Genomic DNA, 12966 nt, shown 5'->3' with positions numbered 1-12966 from the left:
ATGTCCATGCTCCTCTGTAGAAACCTGCTGCAATGCAGTTCAGCAGCTCCCACGGAGCACTCCACACAGCACTGTGGGACTGTGGGACGGGCACTGCCCTGCTCCTGCTGCCCACACTGGTGCTGCTACAGGCCAGCTGACATTGGCCTTCTTGGCCACCTGGGAATATACCACACCATTTGCAGCTGCTGTCAACCACCACCCCCAGACCCTTTCCCATCTCTCAGCTTTCCAGGTGCAATTCCCCACACCCAGAGCGTGGCCTCACACTGCTGTGAGTGAGGGCTCAGTGCCTGGCAGGGCAGGGGCAGACACCAGCCTTGGGCAGGTCTCATGTCATTGGGGCTGGGAATGCTGATGGGACATTGAACACATCCTGGTCTGCAACACGCTTAGGATATCACTGTTGGACAAAGACTTGTGGGCTGAGACACTTCCATCAGATAAACAAATTGGAACCATACAAGTGATGAAAAGGCCACAGTGGCTCACAACCAGCTGCCCGATGTATTGCCAGCCCGAGAGCAGCAGCATCAGCAGCAAGCTGCAGTTGTGCAGCTGAGCAGACACGGTGTCACGTGTGGGGTCTCTCTGGGATCTGGGGGATCAGCTGTCCCACCTATTTCCCCTGCCAGCAGCTGCTGCCCCCAGGCTGCTTCCCTGGTGCTGGGCCTCAGGAGCAGGACAGGCCTCGGCACTGTGCATTCGCTGCTCAGCCATGGCTCACACAGCGCTGTGTCACCCACACTGATTTGGTCACAAATGCAAAACTTGGACGCATGAGAAGTTAATCCTATCCCCTCAAAACCACTCGCCACTGGGGCATCATCACTCAGGATGGTATGGGAGGAGCCCACAGATCGGTGCTGGCCATGTCACAATGGCCCCAGTGACATCATCACCCTGGCCTAAAAACACAACCAGGGTGGCTGCACATCAATACAACCCTCTGAGTTGAGGAGAGCATCGCCGAGGAGGAGCTTGCCCAAGGCTGCTCAAGCACAAGGCTAAGTCAGAGGATTCTGGCGCCTCTGACACAGCTCACGCGCATCTCTCTCTTTACTCAGGGCTGGTGCACAACTGTCAGGCGGAGGAATGCCAGCAGTTCTGCGCAAGAGACGCTCCAGGCACTCGCCATCAACCTGTTCCAGATCCAACACGGCACAGCCGGACACAGTACCCGAGGAGCAAGGTGATAGCACAAGCCTCTCTCCCCACAGCTCCCGATCGCTGGCACAGGTATACCAGGGCAGTCAGTGAGCAGGCAAGAACTATGCCAGGGCAAGGCAGGAGCTCTGCAACAGGGCTAGGCTCTGGGCATTTGCTGGGGCACCCGTGCCTGACCTACCCTGCCCTTCAGCCAGCACAGCACGGACCCAGCAGGGTTCTGGGGCTGATCCTGCACGGACACTTGCCCAGCCCCACAGACATGCTCATGCCAGGGGCACTTTCTCTCCAGTGTGCATGCTGTGCCACCGGACCGAGGCAGACACCGACATCTGTGGGTACAAGAGAATGAAGTTCAAACTCTGTGTCCACAACTACTGCCAGGTAAGCTCTCTCGGGGCTCTCTCCATCTTTCTGCCCAGGAGGGGCCTTCCTTCCTGACCTAACAAGCTCCTGGCCTTCTCTGCTCTGCAGCTTCTTGCCAGAGGGCTTTTCCCACAAGAGAACACGGAAGACTTTCTCCTTGGAGACACCAGGCACGTCATCAAAGAAGCAGCCAAGAAGGTGAGGACCTCGCAGGCGCAGGGAGCTTGGCACCAGGAGAGGCTTGAGGCAGCTCCTCCTGCTCCCCAGCAAAGAAGCCCCAGCCCTGGCACATGCAAGAGCCTCGTGTGCAGGTGGCTCTGTGGGCTCTAACCCAGCACTGCCCGCATCCTGCTCCCTGCCCGGAGACGCAGGGCAGCCACAAAGCCCCAGTCCTGACACTCAGGGGGCTGCGGTGCTCTTTCCAGAGCTGCTTCATTTGCTACAAGATGGGGGCCAGCATCACCTGCTGTGAGACGGGCTGCGACCGCACCTTCCACCTGCCCTGCGCCCCAGACGGCGAATGTGTCACCCAGTACTTCGGGGCCTACAGGTAAGGGCTGCCCGCCCTTGCCTCAGAGACCCCGGCTTCATCTCCAAGCCCTTTCCATCTGCAGTGGCCATGCAAGGCAGAAGCCCACTGGGACAGCTGCCAGCAACCTGCCATACACTGGGGAAGAGCCCACAAAGAGGCTGGGGTCTCTCACAGCTCCACCCCCCACATCGCCATCACTGCGGAAGGACTCTGCGCTTCCCACCTTCCCTCGCCCATCTCCTCCATCTTCCTCACAGGTCCTTCTGCTGGGAGCACCGCCCACAGCAGGCAGTGCACGCTCGTCCAAGCCAGGACAACACCTGCAGCATCTGCCTGGACACCGTGGAAAACAGAATCTCCTACAAAACCATGGGCTGCCCTGCATGCCAAGACGCCCGCTTCCACCGGCAGTGCATCCAGAGACTGGCTCTGCACGCTGGCATCGGCTTCCGATGCCCGTGTTGCCTGAACCAAGAGCCATTCATGATGGAAATGCTCACCATGGGGATCCGACTCTCCAAGAGGTTGGGTTTTCTCCTCCCAGCTCACAAGGTGTCAAGCACAAGTGCAGTGCCAGCCTAAGGACTGCCCTGGCAGGCCTGGCCACCTTCTGTCCCATGCCTCTTGCCCTCAGCTCCACTGAGGAGCTGGAAACAGCACAGGCAGCGGAGCAGGGACTGCCAGGATCTGCTTGATGCTGGGTCAGCTGGGCTCAACTCTTTCCCTTCCTTCCCTTGCAGACCCCCATCATGGGAGAGTGTCCAAGCAGTCACACCCTTAGGTCAGAGGCATGGCCGCTGCGATGCCGAAACGTGCCTTTGTCCAGGAGGCAGGGAGCACGCGGAGGAAGAGGGGTAAGCTGCCAAAGCAACAATGCAGGGCTCTGAACAGGACCTAGGATCTCCCCACAAGCTCAGGGATGAAGAACTAAGAACAAGGGCTCTGCCAGGCCAGGCCATCCCTTGCTCTGGCACTTTGTCCTCACAACCAGTACCTCCTTTGCTCCTACAGACCCTGGCAACTGAGGCTGTGCAGCTCCTGCGCTGCCGAGGGCACCCACAGACACTGCTCCTCTTTGGGGAACAGCACCTACTCCTGGGAGTGCCACACCTGTGCTGGCACGGAGACTGGTAGGCACCAAAGCACTCGGCGCCCCGCACTGGGGACAGGGGCCAGGCTGGGCCTGGCAGCAGGGCCTTCAGCACGCCTTGGCTCCAGGACAGCTCTGGCTACCACAGGAGCCTCTCCTGCTTACGGCCTGCGTGGCCACCCTGATGACCTTCCTGCCCCTCTTCGCAGGCTCCACTGGCAAACCAGAGCTTGTCAGCCCCAGCACTTCCAGCCAGGAATTATCAATGCCCTCCCAGGGTGTGTTGCTCCTCAACAGCAGCTGCTTCCTTCGCCCTCGGCAGGCCTTGAAGCGGCGCTACCCTGAGGAAGAAATACCATCACGGACAACGTACAGCCCTCCTGCAAAACGCCGCAGGATCGATGATGGCCCAGCCCACAGTGCCAATGACAGCAGCCCCAGCACTTCCTAACAGGCAGCGTCGAGGCTGCCTGAAGGCGCTTTGGCCATCAACGGTCAGGCAGCACGGCCACGACGTCCATACAGGCCTCCATGGCTCTTCCACAGATCCACAACAGACAACCGCTCCCAGCCTGGGCCAATTCGTATGAGACATGTCTGGCGGCAACAACGCCGGGCCAAAAAGCCCTACTGCCGGCCATGAATAGCACAGCAGGACACACTGTCGCCCAGCCCGTAGCCCCCATCCCCCTCACCCATCAAAGTAGAGTAGAAATAAAATAAAGGTTTTTTACACTAGGAGAACCCACACGTCTTTTCCAGTCATTTTACTCGGCCTTTCTTCAGGCCACTGCTAGTGAAAGGGACTGGGATCTTCTTCCGCAGCGTTGGCAGCACCCTCCCCTCTGCAGGCTGGCCCTCCTGGCCACTCAGCACCACGGCCGTGCCCTTCAGGCCTTGCTGGCCCTCACCAGCAGCTGTCAGTGTCCCTGCAGGGCAGCGCTCGGCTCCCGTGGGCTGTTCACATTCCTGAGCCCGCCTGCACCCACAGCCTCTGCCGTGCCCAGCACGCCTTGACCAGGCCCCGTACGTCTTCCTCGGGTTAGCACCATTTCAAGACCTGTTGAAGGCACCACCAGCAGCTGCCCTTGACTGGAAAATGCCCTGCAGCAGCCCCTGGCTGGCAGTGCTGGGCCTGCTGTCCTCAGCACTCATGGCTGGCAGACCATCGATCCTGTGGCGTTTTGACAGCAGGCTGCAGGATGTCCATGCTCCTCTGTAGAAACCTGCTGCAATGCAGTTCAGCAGCTCCCACGGAGCACTCCACACAGCACTGTGGGACTGTGGGACGGGCACTGCCCTGCTCCTGCTGCCCACACTGGTGCTGCTACAGGCCAGCTGACATTGGCCTTCTTGGCCACCTGGGAATATACCACACCATTTGCAGCTGCTGTCAACCACCACCCCCAGACCCTTTCCCATCTCTCAGCTTTCCAGGTGCAATTCCCCACACCCAGAGCGTGGCCTCACACTGCTGTGAGTGAGGGCTCAGTGCCTGGCAGGGCAGGGGCAGACACCAGCCTTGGGCAGGTCTCATGTCATTGGGGCTGGGAATGCTGATGGGACATTGAACACATCCTGGTCTGCAACACGCTTAGGATATCACTGTTGGACAAAGACTTGTGGGCTGAGACACTTCCATCAGATAAACAAATTGGAACCATACAAGTGATGAAAAGGCCACAGTGGCTCACAACCAGCTGCCCGATGTATTGCCAGCCCAAGAGCAGCAGCATCAGCAGCAAGCTGCAGTTGTGCAGCTGAGCAGACACGGTGTCACGTGTGGGGTCTCTCTGGGATCTGGGGGATCAGCTGTCCCACCTATTTCCCCTGCCAGCAGCTGCTGCCCCCAGGCTGCTTCCCTGGTGCTGGGCCTCAGGAGCAGGACAGGCCTCGGCACTGTGCATTCGCTGCTCAGCCATGGCTCACACAGCGCTGTGTCACCCACACTGATTTGGTCACAAATGCAAAACTTGGACGCATGAGAAGTTAATCCTATCCCCTCAAAACCACTCGCCACTGGGGCATCATCACTCAGGATGGTATGGGAGGAGCCCACAGATCGGTGCTGGCCATGTCACAATGGCCCCAGTGACATCATCACCCTGGCCTAAAAACACAACCAGGGTGGCTGCACATCAATACAACCCTCTGAGTTGAGGAGAGCATCGCCGAGGAGGAGCTTGCCCAAGGCTGCTCAAGCACAAGGCTAAGTCAGAGGATTCTGGCGCCTCTGACACAGCTCACGCGCATCTCTCTCTTTACTCAGGGCTGGTGCACAACTGTCAGGCGGAGGAATGCCAGCAGTTCTGCGCAAGAGACGCTCCAGGCACTCGCCATCAACCTGTTCCAGATCCAACACGGCACAGCCGGACACAGTACCCGAGGAGCAAGGTGATAGCACAAGCCTCTCTCCCCACAGCTCCCGATCGCTGGCACAGGTATACCAGGGCAGTCAGTGAGCAGGCAAGAACTATGCCAGGGCAAGGCAGGAGCTCTGCAACAGGGCTAGGCTCTGGGCATTTGCTGGGGCACCCGTGCCTGACCTACCCTGCCCTTCAGCCAGCACAGCACGGACCCAGCAGGGTTCTGGGGCTGATCCTGCACGGACACTTGCCCAGCCCCACAGACATGCTCATGCCAGGGGCACTTTCTCTCCAGTGTGCATGCTGTGCCACCGGACCGAGGCAGACACCGACATCTGTGGGTACAAGAGAATGAAGTTCAAACTCTGTGTCCACAACTACTGCCAGGTAAGCTCTCTCGGGGCTCCCTCCAACTTTCTGCCCAGGAGGGGCCTTCCTTCCTGACCTAACAAGCTCCTGGCCTTCTCTGCTCTGCAGCTTCTTGCCAGTGGGCTTTTCCCACAAGAGAACACGGAAGACTTTCTCGTTGGAGACACCAGGCACGTCATCAAAGAAGCAGCCAAGAAGGTGAGGACCTCGCAGGTGCAGGGAGCTTGGCACCAGGAGAGGCTTGAGGCAGCTCCTCCTGCTCCCCAGCAAAGAAGCCCCAGCCCTGGCACATGCAAGAGCCTCGTGTGCAGGTGGCTCTGTGGGCTCTAACCCAGCACTGCCCACATCCTGCTCCCTGCCCGGAGACGCAGGGCAGCCACAAAGCCCCAGTCCTGACACTCAGGGGGCTGCGGTGCTCTTTCCAGAGCTGCTTCATTTGCTACAAGATGGGGGCCAGCATCACCTGCTGTGAGACGGGCTGCGACCGCACCTTCCACCTGCCCTGCGCCCCAGACGGCGAATGTGTCACCCAGTACTTCGGGGCCTACAGGTAAGGGCTGCCCGCCCTTGCCTCAGAGACCCCGGCTTCATCTCCAAGCCCTTTCCATCTGCAGTGGCCATGCAAGGCAGAAGCCCACCGGGACAGCTGCCAGCAACCTGCCATACACTGGGGAAGAGCCCACAAAGAGGCTGGGGTCTCTCACAGCTCCACCCCCCACATCGCCATCACTGCGGAAGGACTTTGCGCTTCCCACCTTCCCTCGCCCATCTCTTCAATCTTCCTCACAGGTCCTTCTGCTGGGAGCACCGCCCACAGCAGGCAGTGCACGCTCGTCCAAGCCAGGACAACACCTGCAGCATCTGCCTGGACACCGTGGAAAACAGAATCTCCTACAAAACCATGGGCTGCCCTGCATGCCAAGACGCCCGCTTCCACCGGCAGTGCATCCAGAGACTGGCTCTGCACGCTGGCATCGGCTTCCGATGCCCGTGTTGCCTGAACCAAGAGCCATTCATGATGGAAATGCTCACCATGGGGATCCGACTCTCCAAGAGGTTGGGTTTTCTCCTCCCAGCTCACAAGGTGTCAAGCACAAGTGCAGTGCCAGCCTAAGGACTGCCCTGGCAGGCCTGGCCACCTTCTGTCCCATGCCTCTTGCCCTCAGCTCCACTGAGGAGCTGGAAACAGCACAGGCAGCGGAGCAGGGAGTGCCAGGATCTGCTTGATGCTGGGTCAGCTGGGCTCAACTCTTTCCCTTCCTTCTCTTGCAGACCCCCATCAAGGGAGAGTGTCCAAGCAGTCACACCCTTAGGTCAGAGGCATGGCCGCTGCGATGCCGAAACGTGCCTTTGTCCAGGAGGCAGGGAGCACGCGGAGGAAGAGGGGTAAGCTGCCAAAGCAACAATGCAGGGCTCTGAACAGGACCTAGGATCTCCCCACAAGCTCAGGGATGAAGAACTAAGAACAAGGGCTCTGCCAGGCCAGGCCATCCCTTGCTCTGGCACTTTGTCCTCACAACCAGTACCTCCTTTGCTCCTACAGACCCTGGCAACTGAGGCTGTGCAGCTCCTGCGCTGCCGAGGGCACCCACAGACACTGCTCCTCTTTGGGGAACAGCACCTACTCCTGGGAGTGCCACACCTGTGCTGGCACGGAGACTGGTAGGCACCAAAGCACTCGGCGCCCGGCACTGGGGACAGGGGCCAGGCTGGGCCTGGCAGCAGGGCCTTCAGCACGCCTTGGCTCCAGGACAGCTCTGGCTACCACAGGAGCCTCTCCTGCTTACGGCCTGCGTGGCCACCCTGATGACCTTCCTGCCCCTCTTCGCAGGCTCCACTGGCAAACCAGAGCTTGTCAGCCCCAGCACTTCCAGCCAGGAATTATCAATGCCCTCCCAGGGTGTGTTGCTCCTCAACAGCAGCTGCTTCCTTCGCCCTCGGCAGGCCTTGAAGCGGCGCTACCCTGAGGAAGAAATACCATCACGGACAACGTACAGCCCTCCTGCAAAACGCCGCAGGATCGATGATGGCCCAGCCCACAGTGCCAATGAAAGCAGCCCCAGCACTTCCAGCCAGGAATTACCAATGCCCTCCCAGGGTGTGTTGCTCCTCAACAGCAGCTGCTTCCTTCGCCCTCGGCAGGCCTTGAAGCGGCGCTACCCTGAGGAAGAAATACCATCACGGACAACGTACAGCCCTCCTGCAAAACGCCGCAGGATCGATGATGGCCCAGCCCACAGTGCCAATGACAGCAGCCCCAGCACTTCCTTACAGGCAGTGTCGAGGCTGCCTGAAGGCGCTTTGGCCATCAACAGTCAGGCAGCACGGCCACGACGTCCATACAGGCCTCCATGGCTCTTCCACGGATCCAAAACAGACAACCGCTCCCAGCCTGGGCCAATTTGTATGAGACATGTCTGGCGGCAACAACGCCGGGCCAAAAAGCCCTACTGCCGGCCATGAATAGCACAGCAGGACACCACTGATAGCACAAGCCTCTCTCCCCACAGCTCCCGATCGCTGGCACAGGTATACCAGGGCAGTCAGTGAGCAGGCAAGAACTATGCCAGGGCAAGGCAGGAGCTCTGCAACAGGGCTAGGCTCTGGGCATTTGCTGGGGCACCCGTGCCTGACCTACCCTGCCCTTCAGCCAGCACAGCACGGACCCAGCAGGGTTCTGGGGCTGATCCTGCACGGACACTTGCCCAGCCCCACAGACATGCTCATGCCAGGGGCACTTTCTCTCCAGTGTGCATGCTGTGCCACCGGACCGAGGCAGACACCGACATCTGTGGGTACAAGAGAATGAAGTTCAAACTCTGTGTCCACAACTACTGCCAGGTAAGCTCTCTCGGGGCTCCCTCCAACTTTCTGCCCAGGAGGGGCCTTCCTTCCTGACCTAACAAGCTCCCGGCCTTCTCTGCTCTGCAGCTTCTTGCCAGTGGGCTTTTCCCACACGAGAACACGGAAGACTTTCTCCTTGGAGACACCAGGCACGTCATCAAAGAAGCAGCCAAGAAGGTGAGGACCTCGCAGGCGCAGGGAGCTTGGCACCAGGAGAGGCTTGAGGCAGCTCCTCCTGCTCCCCAGCAAAGAAGCCCCAGCCCTGGCACATGCAAGAGCCTCGTGTGCAGGTGGCTCTGTGGGCTCTAACCCAGCACTGCCCACATCCTGCTCCCTGCCCGGAGACGCAGGGCAGCCACAAAGCCCCAGTCCTGACACTCAGGGGGCTGCGGTGCTCTTTCCAGAGCTGCTTCATTTGCTACAAGATGGGGGCCAGCATCACCTGCTGTGAGACGGGCTGCGACCGCACCTTCCACCTGCCCTGCGCCCCAGACGGCGAATGTGTCACCCAGTACTTCGGGGCCTACAGGTAAGGGCTGCCCGCCCTTGCCTCAGAGACCCCGGCTTCATCTCCAAGCCCTTTCCATCTGCAGTGGCCATGCAAGGCAGAAGCCCACTGGGACAGCTGCCAGCAACCTGCCATACACTGGGGAAGAGCCCACAAAGAGGCTGGGGTCTCTCACAGCTCCACCCCCCACATCGCCATCACTGCGGAAGGACTCTGCGCTTCCCACCTTCCCTCGCCCATCTCTTCCATCTTCCTCACAGGTCCTTCTGCTGGGAGCACCGCCCACAGCAGGCAGTGCACGCTCGTCCAAGCCAGGACAACACCTGCAGCATCTGCCTGGACACCGTGGAAAACAGAATCTCCTACAAAACCATGGGCTGCCCTGCATGCCAAGACGCCCGCTTCCACCGGCAGTGCATCCAGAGACTGGCTCTGCACGCTGGCATCGGCTTCCGATGCCCGTGTTGCCTGAACCAAGAGCCATTCATGATGGAAATGCTCACCATGGGGATCCGACTCTCCAAGAGGTTGGGTTTTCTCCTCCCAGCTCACAAGGTGTCAAGCACAAGTGCAGTGCCAGCCTAAGGACTGCCCTGGCAGGCCTGGCCACCTTCTGTCCCATGCCTCTTGCCCTCAGCTCCACTGAGGAGCTGGAAACAGCACAGGCAGCGGAGCAGGGACTGCCAGGATCTGCTTGATGCTGGGTCAGCTGGGCTCAACTCTTTCCCTTCCTTCTCTTGCAGACCCCCATCATGGGAGAGTGTCCAAGCAGTCACACCCTTAGGTCAGAGGCATGGCCGCTGCGATGCCGAAACGTGCCTTTGTCCAGGAGGCAGGGAGCACGCGGAGGAAGAGGGGTAAGCTGCCAAAGCAACAATGCAGGGCTCTGAACAGGACCTAGGATCTCCCCACAAGCTCAGGGATGAAGAACTAAGAACAAGGGCTCTGCCAGGCCAGGCCATCCCTTGCTCTGGCACTTTGTCCTCACAACCAGTACCTCCTTTGCTCCTACAGACCCTGGCAACTGAGGCTGTGCAGCTCCTGCGCTGCCGAGGGCACCCACAGACACTGCTCCTCTTTGGGGAACAGCACCTACTCCTGGGAGTGCCACACCTGTGCTGGCACGGAGACTGGTAGGCACCAAAGCACTCGGCGCCCCGCACTGGGGACAGGGGCCAGGCTGGGCCTGGCAGCAGGGCCTTCAGCACGCCTTGGCTCCAGGACAGCTCTGGCTACCACAGGAGCCTCTCCTGCTTACGGCCTGCGTGGCCACCCTGATGACCTTCCTGCCCCTCTTCGCAGGCTCCACTGGCAAACCAGAGCTTGTCAGCCCCAGCACTTCCAGCCAGGAATTATCAATGCCCTCCCAGGGTGTGTTGCTCCTCAACAGCAGCTGCTTCCTTCGCCCTCGGCAGGCCTTGAAGCGGCGCTACCCTGAGGAAGAAATACCATCACGGACAACGTACAGCCCTCCTGCAAAACGCCGCAGGATCGATGATGGCCCAGCCCACAGTGCCAATGACAGCAGCCCCAGCACTTCTTAACAGGCAGCGTCGAGGCTGCCTGAAGGCGCTTTGGCCATCAACGGTCAGGCAGCACGGCCACGACGTCCATACAGGCCTCCATGGCTCTTCCACAGATCCACAACAGACAACCGCTCCCAGCCTGGGCCAATTCGTATGAGACATGTCTGGCGGCAACAACGCCGGGCCAAAAAGCCCTACTGCCGGCCATGAATAGCACAGCAGGACACACTGTCGCCCAGCCCGTAGCCCCCATCCCCCTCACCCATCAAAGTAGAGTAGAAATAAAATAAAGGTTTTTTACACTAGGAGAACCCACACGTCTTTTCCAGTCATTTTACTCGGCCTTTCTTCAGGCCACTGCTAGTGAAAGGGACTGGGATCTTCTTCCGCAGCGTTGGCAGCACCCTCCCCTCTGCAGGCTGGCCCTCCTGGCCACTCAGCACCACGGCCGTGCCCTTCAGGCCTTGCTGGCCCTCACCAGCAGCTGTCAGTGTCCCTGCAGGGCAGCGCTCGGCTCCCGTGGGCTGTTCACATTCCTGAGCCCGCCTGCACCCACAGCCTCTGCCGTGCCCAGCACGCCTTGACCAGGCCCCGTACGTCTTCCTCGGGTTAGCACCATTTCAAGACCTGTTGAAGGCACCACCAGCAGCTGCCCTTGACTGGAAAATGCCCTGCAGCAGCCCCTGGCTGGCAGTGCTGGGCCTGCTGTCCTCAGCACTCATGGCTGGCAGACCATCGATCCTGTGGCGTTTTGACAGCAGGCTGCAGGATGTCCATGCTCCTCTGTAGAAACCTGCTGCAATGCAGTTCAGCAGCTCCCACGGAGCACTCCACACAGCACTGTGGGACTGTGGGACGGGCACTGCCCTGCTCCTGCTGCCCACACTGGTGCTGCTACAGGCCAGCTGACATTGGCCTTCTTGGCCACCTGGGCACACACTGGCTCATGGATCCTCACACTGGGAAAGCTGGGGCTGCTGCTCTCAGAGCTAAGCTCTGAAAACAAGATCTGCACAAAGTCACAACATTGGTGGAAACATTTCCACATCTTGCTTGTTTAGCCTTAATGAAGAATAAAGGGACGTGCGTTACATCTTGAAAATAAGGAGTACTCCGATGTTGCAGTTCAGGTGGCAGTGGCCACGGCAGCAGAGCACTGAGAGGACTGGTGGACAGGCCTCCAGAACACTGAGGTCTGATTCTCAACCCTTTGTTATAGCGAGATCCAAGGTTCCTAGTGGTTCTTAGTTTACGTGTTTTAAGTTTATTGGTTCAGGAGCTCTCCACCCAGTTTTATGTGTAAGTTCATGTTTATGTATTTCCCCTAGCTGCTTATGTATTAGTTCTGGAAAGTTCTGCTTTCTTCAATGCCCCACTGGTCTACTCATGTAATTCCCTCCCCTAAGTGATCTCCATTGATTATTCCCCTGTTATCCACTCCTCCTCCTCAGTCGATCCCCATCGCTTGTTTCCCTTTGTTCCACCCCCATATAAAATGCTGTGCTTTCCCCTTTTTCCTGGTCTTTGTCCCCGAATCTTCCGCCAGCAATAAACCAGCTGGAACCTGCACACAGACCCCTCTGTCTCATCCTTTGCCTCTGCCGAGACTTTTACACCACCTTTGTTTGGGGCTCGCTCCTTGCAAAGGAGACAGCTTTCCCTCCTTGCTGCAGCCAACCTCTGCCTGTTGCAGCTGAAGCCAAGGACTGCAGCTGGATGCTGTGCTGCCTCGGGCAGCCCCAACAGTGTCACTCTGAGACCTGGTTGATTAAAGCAAGGAATCAAGGCATGAAAGGAATGAAGTGGGAGATGACAGCCCAGACCTCCTTTGGGCAAAGGAAGTACATTTTTTTTGACGCTTCCCAGCTTCTGGAGAGAACACTAGCCTGGAAGGTGGGGCTGGAGGGAGCTCTGTGACCTGCTGCACTGCCAACACTTTCTTTCTGGTTTTGCAAAGCTTCTTCATCACTCCGTGCAACCTCAGTGGCCTGTGCTTCCTTTTACTGAGCTATTCCAGATTTTCACATCCTCATTACTTCTTTGTTCTTTAGATAAATATTGAGCACATCCTAGGTTTCTACAAAACTGCAAAAACACGTTCTCCAAAGATCCACACTTTAGCTGTGCCAAGAGAAGGGAGACCCTCAGGACTCTCTCAGGAGGCAGGCAAGGCGGGCACCAGTACTTCTCTAACAGTG

The 12966-nt window shown here is 58.8% G+C and overlaps 3 protein-coding genes across 3 annotated transcripts; all 3 read left to right on the top strand.

The window, feature by feature from the left end:
* The first annotated feature begins 1697 nt into the window (after nt 1-1697).
* Nucleotides 1698-3633, top strand: LOC125329756 (PHD finger protein 7-like). Its single transcript, XM_048312099.1, has 6 exons — nt 1698-1731; nt 1959-2083; nt 2323-2589; nt 2806-2919; nt 3077-3195; nt 3365-3633. The coding sequence occupies exons 2-6, from the start codon at nt 1980-1982 to the stop codon at nt 3604-3606; spliced, it is 846 nt and encodes a 281-aa protein (XP_048168056.1). The 5' UTR covers nt 1698-1731; nt 1959-1979; the 3' UTR covers nt 3607-3633.
* A 1690-nt stretch (nt 3634-5323) lies between these two features.
* On the top strand, nt 5324-8281 carry LOC125329373 (PHD finger protein 7-like; the record flags this gene model as incomplete). The annotated part of the gene is made up of 8 exons (XM_048311254.1): nt 5324-5549; nt 5817-5908; nt 5999-6088; nt 6316-6440; nt 6680-6976; nt 7163-7276; nt 7434-7552; nt 7722-8281. Coding segments are annotated over exons 1-8 (1494 nt in total), but the record flags the coding sequence as incomplete, so codon positions are not given.
* Nucleotides 8282-8845: 564 nt separating this feature from the next.
* On the top strand, nt 8846-10786 carry LOC125329372 (PHD finger protein 7-like; the record flags this gene model as incomplete). Its single annotated transcript, XM_048311253.1, has 6 exons — nt 8846-8911; nt 9139-9263; nt 9503-9769; nt 9986-10099; nt 10257-10375; nt 10545-10786. Coding segments are annotated over 6 exons (933 nt in total), but the record flags the coding sequence as incomplete, so codon positions are not given.
* Between the last annotated feature and the right edge of the window lie 2180 nt (nt 10787-12966).

The sequence above is a fragment of the Corvus hawaiiensis genome, chromosome 8 (assembly GCF_020740725.1).
Source record: "Corvus hawaiiensis isolate bCorHaw1 chromosome 8, bCorHaw1.pri.cur, whole genome shotgun sequence".
Classification (NCBI taxonomy): Eukaryota; Metazoa; Chordata; class Aves; order Passeriformes; family Corvidae; genus Corvus; species Corvus hawaiiensis.
This window is presented reverse-complemented; position numbering and strand designations above follow the sequence as displayed.

What these genes read in the sequence shown, in the direction of transcription:
- LOC125329756 (XM_048312099.1), top strand. Translation starts at nt 1,980, where the DNA reads ATGGGGGCCAGCATCACCTGCTGTGAGACGGGCTGCGACCGCACCTTC. An exon ending in CAGTACTTCGGGGCCTACAG is followed by an intron (nt 2,084 to 2,322) that starts GTAAGGGCTGCC and finishes TCTTCCTCACAG; the next exon opens with GTCCTTCTGCTGGGAGCACC. An exon ending in GAGCACGCGGAGGAAGAGGG is followed by an intron (nt 2,920 to 3,076) that starts GTAAGCTGCCAA and finishes TTGCTCCTACAG; the next exon opens with ACCCTGGCAACTGAGGCTGT.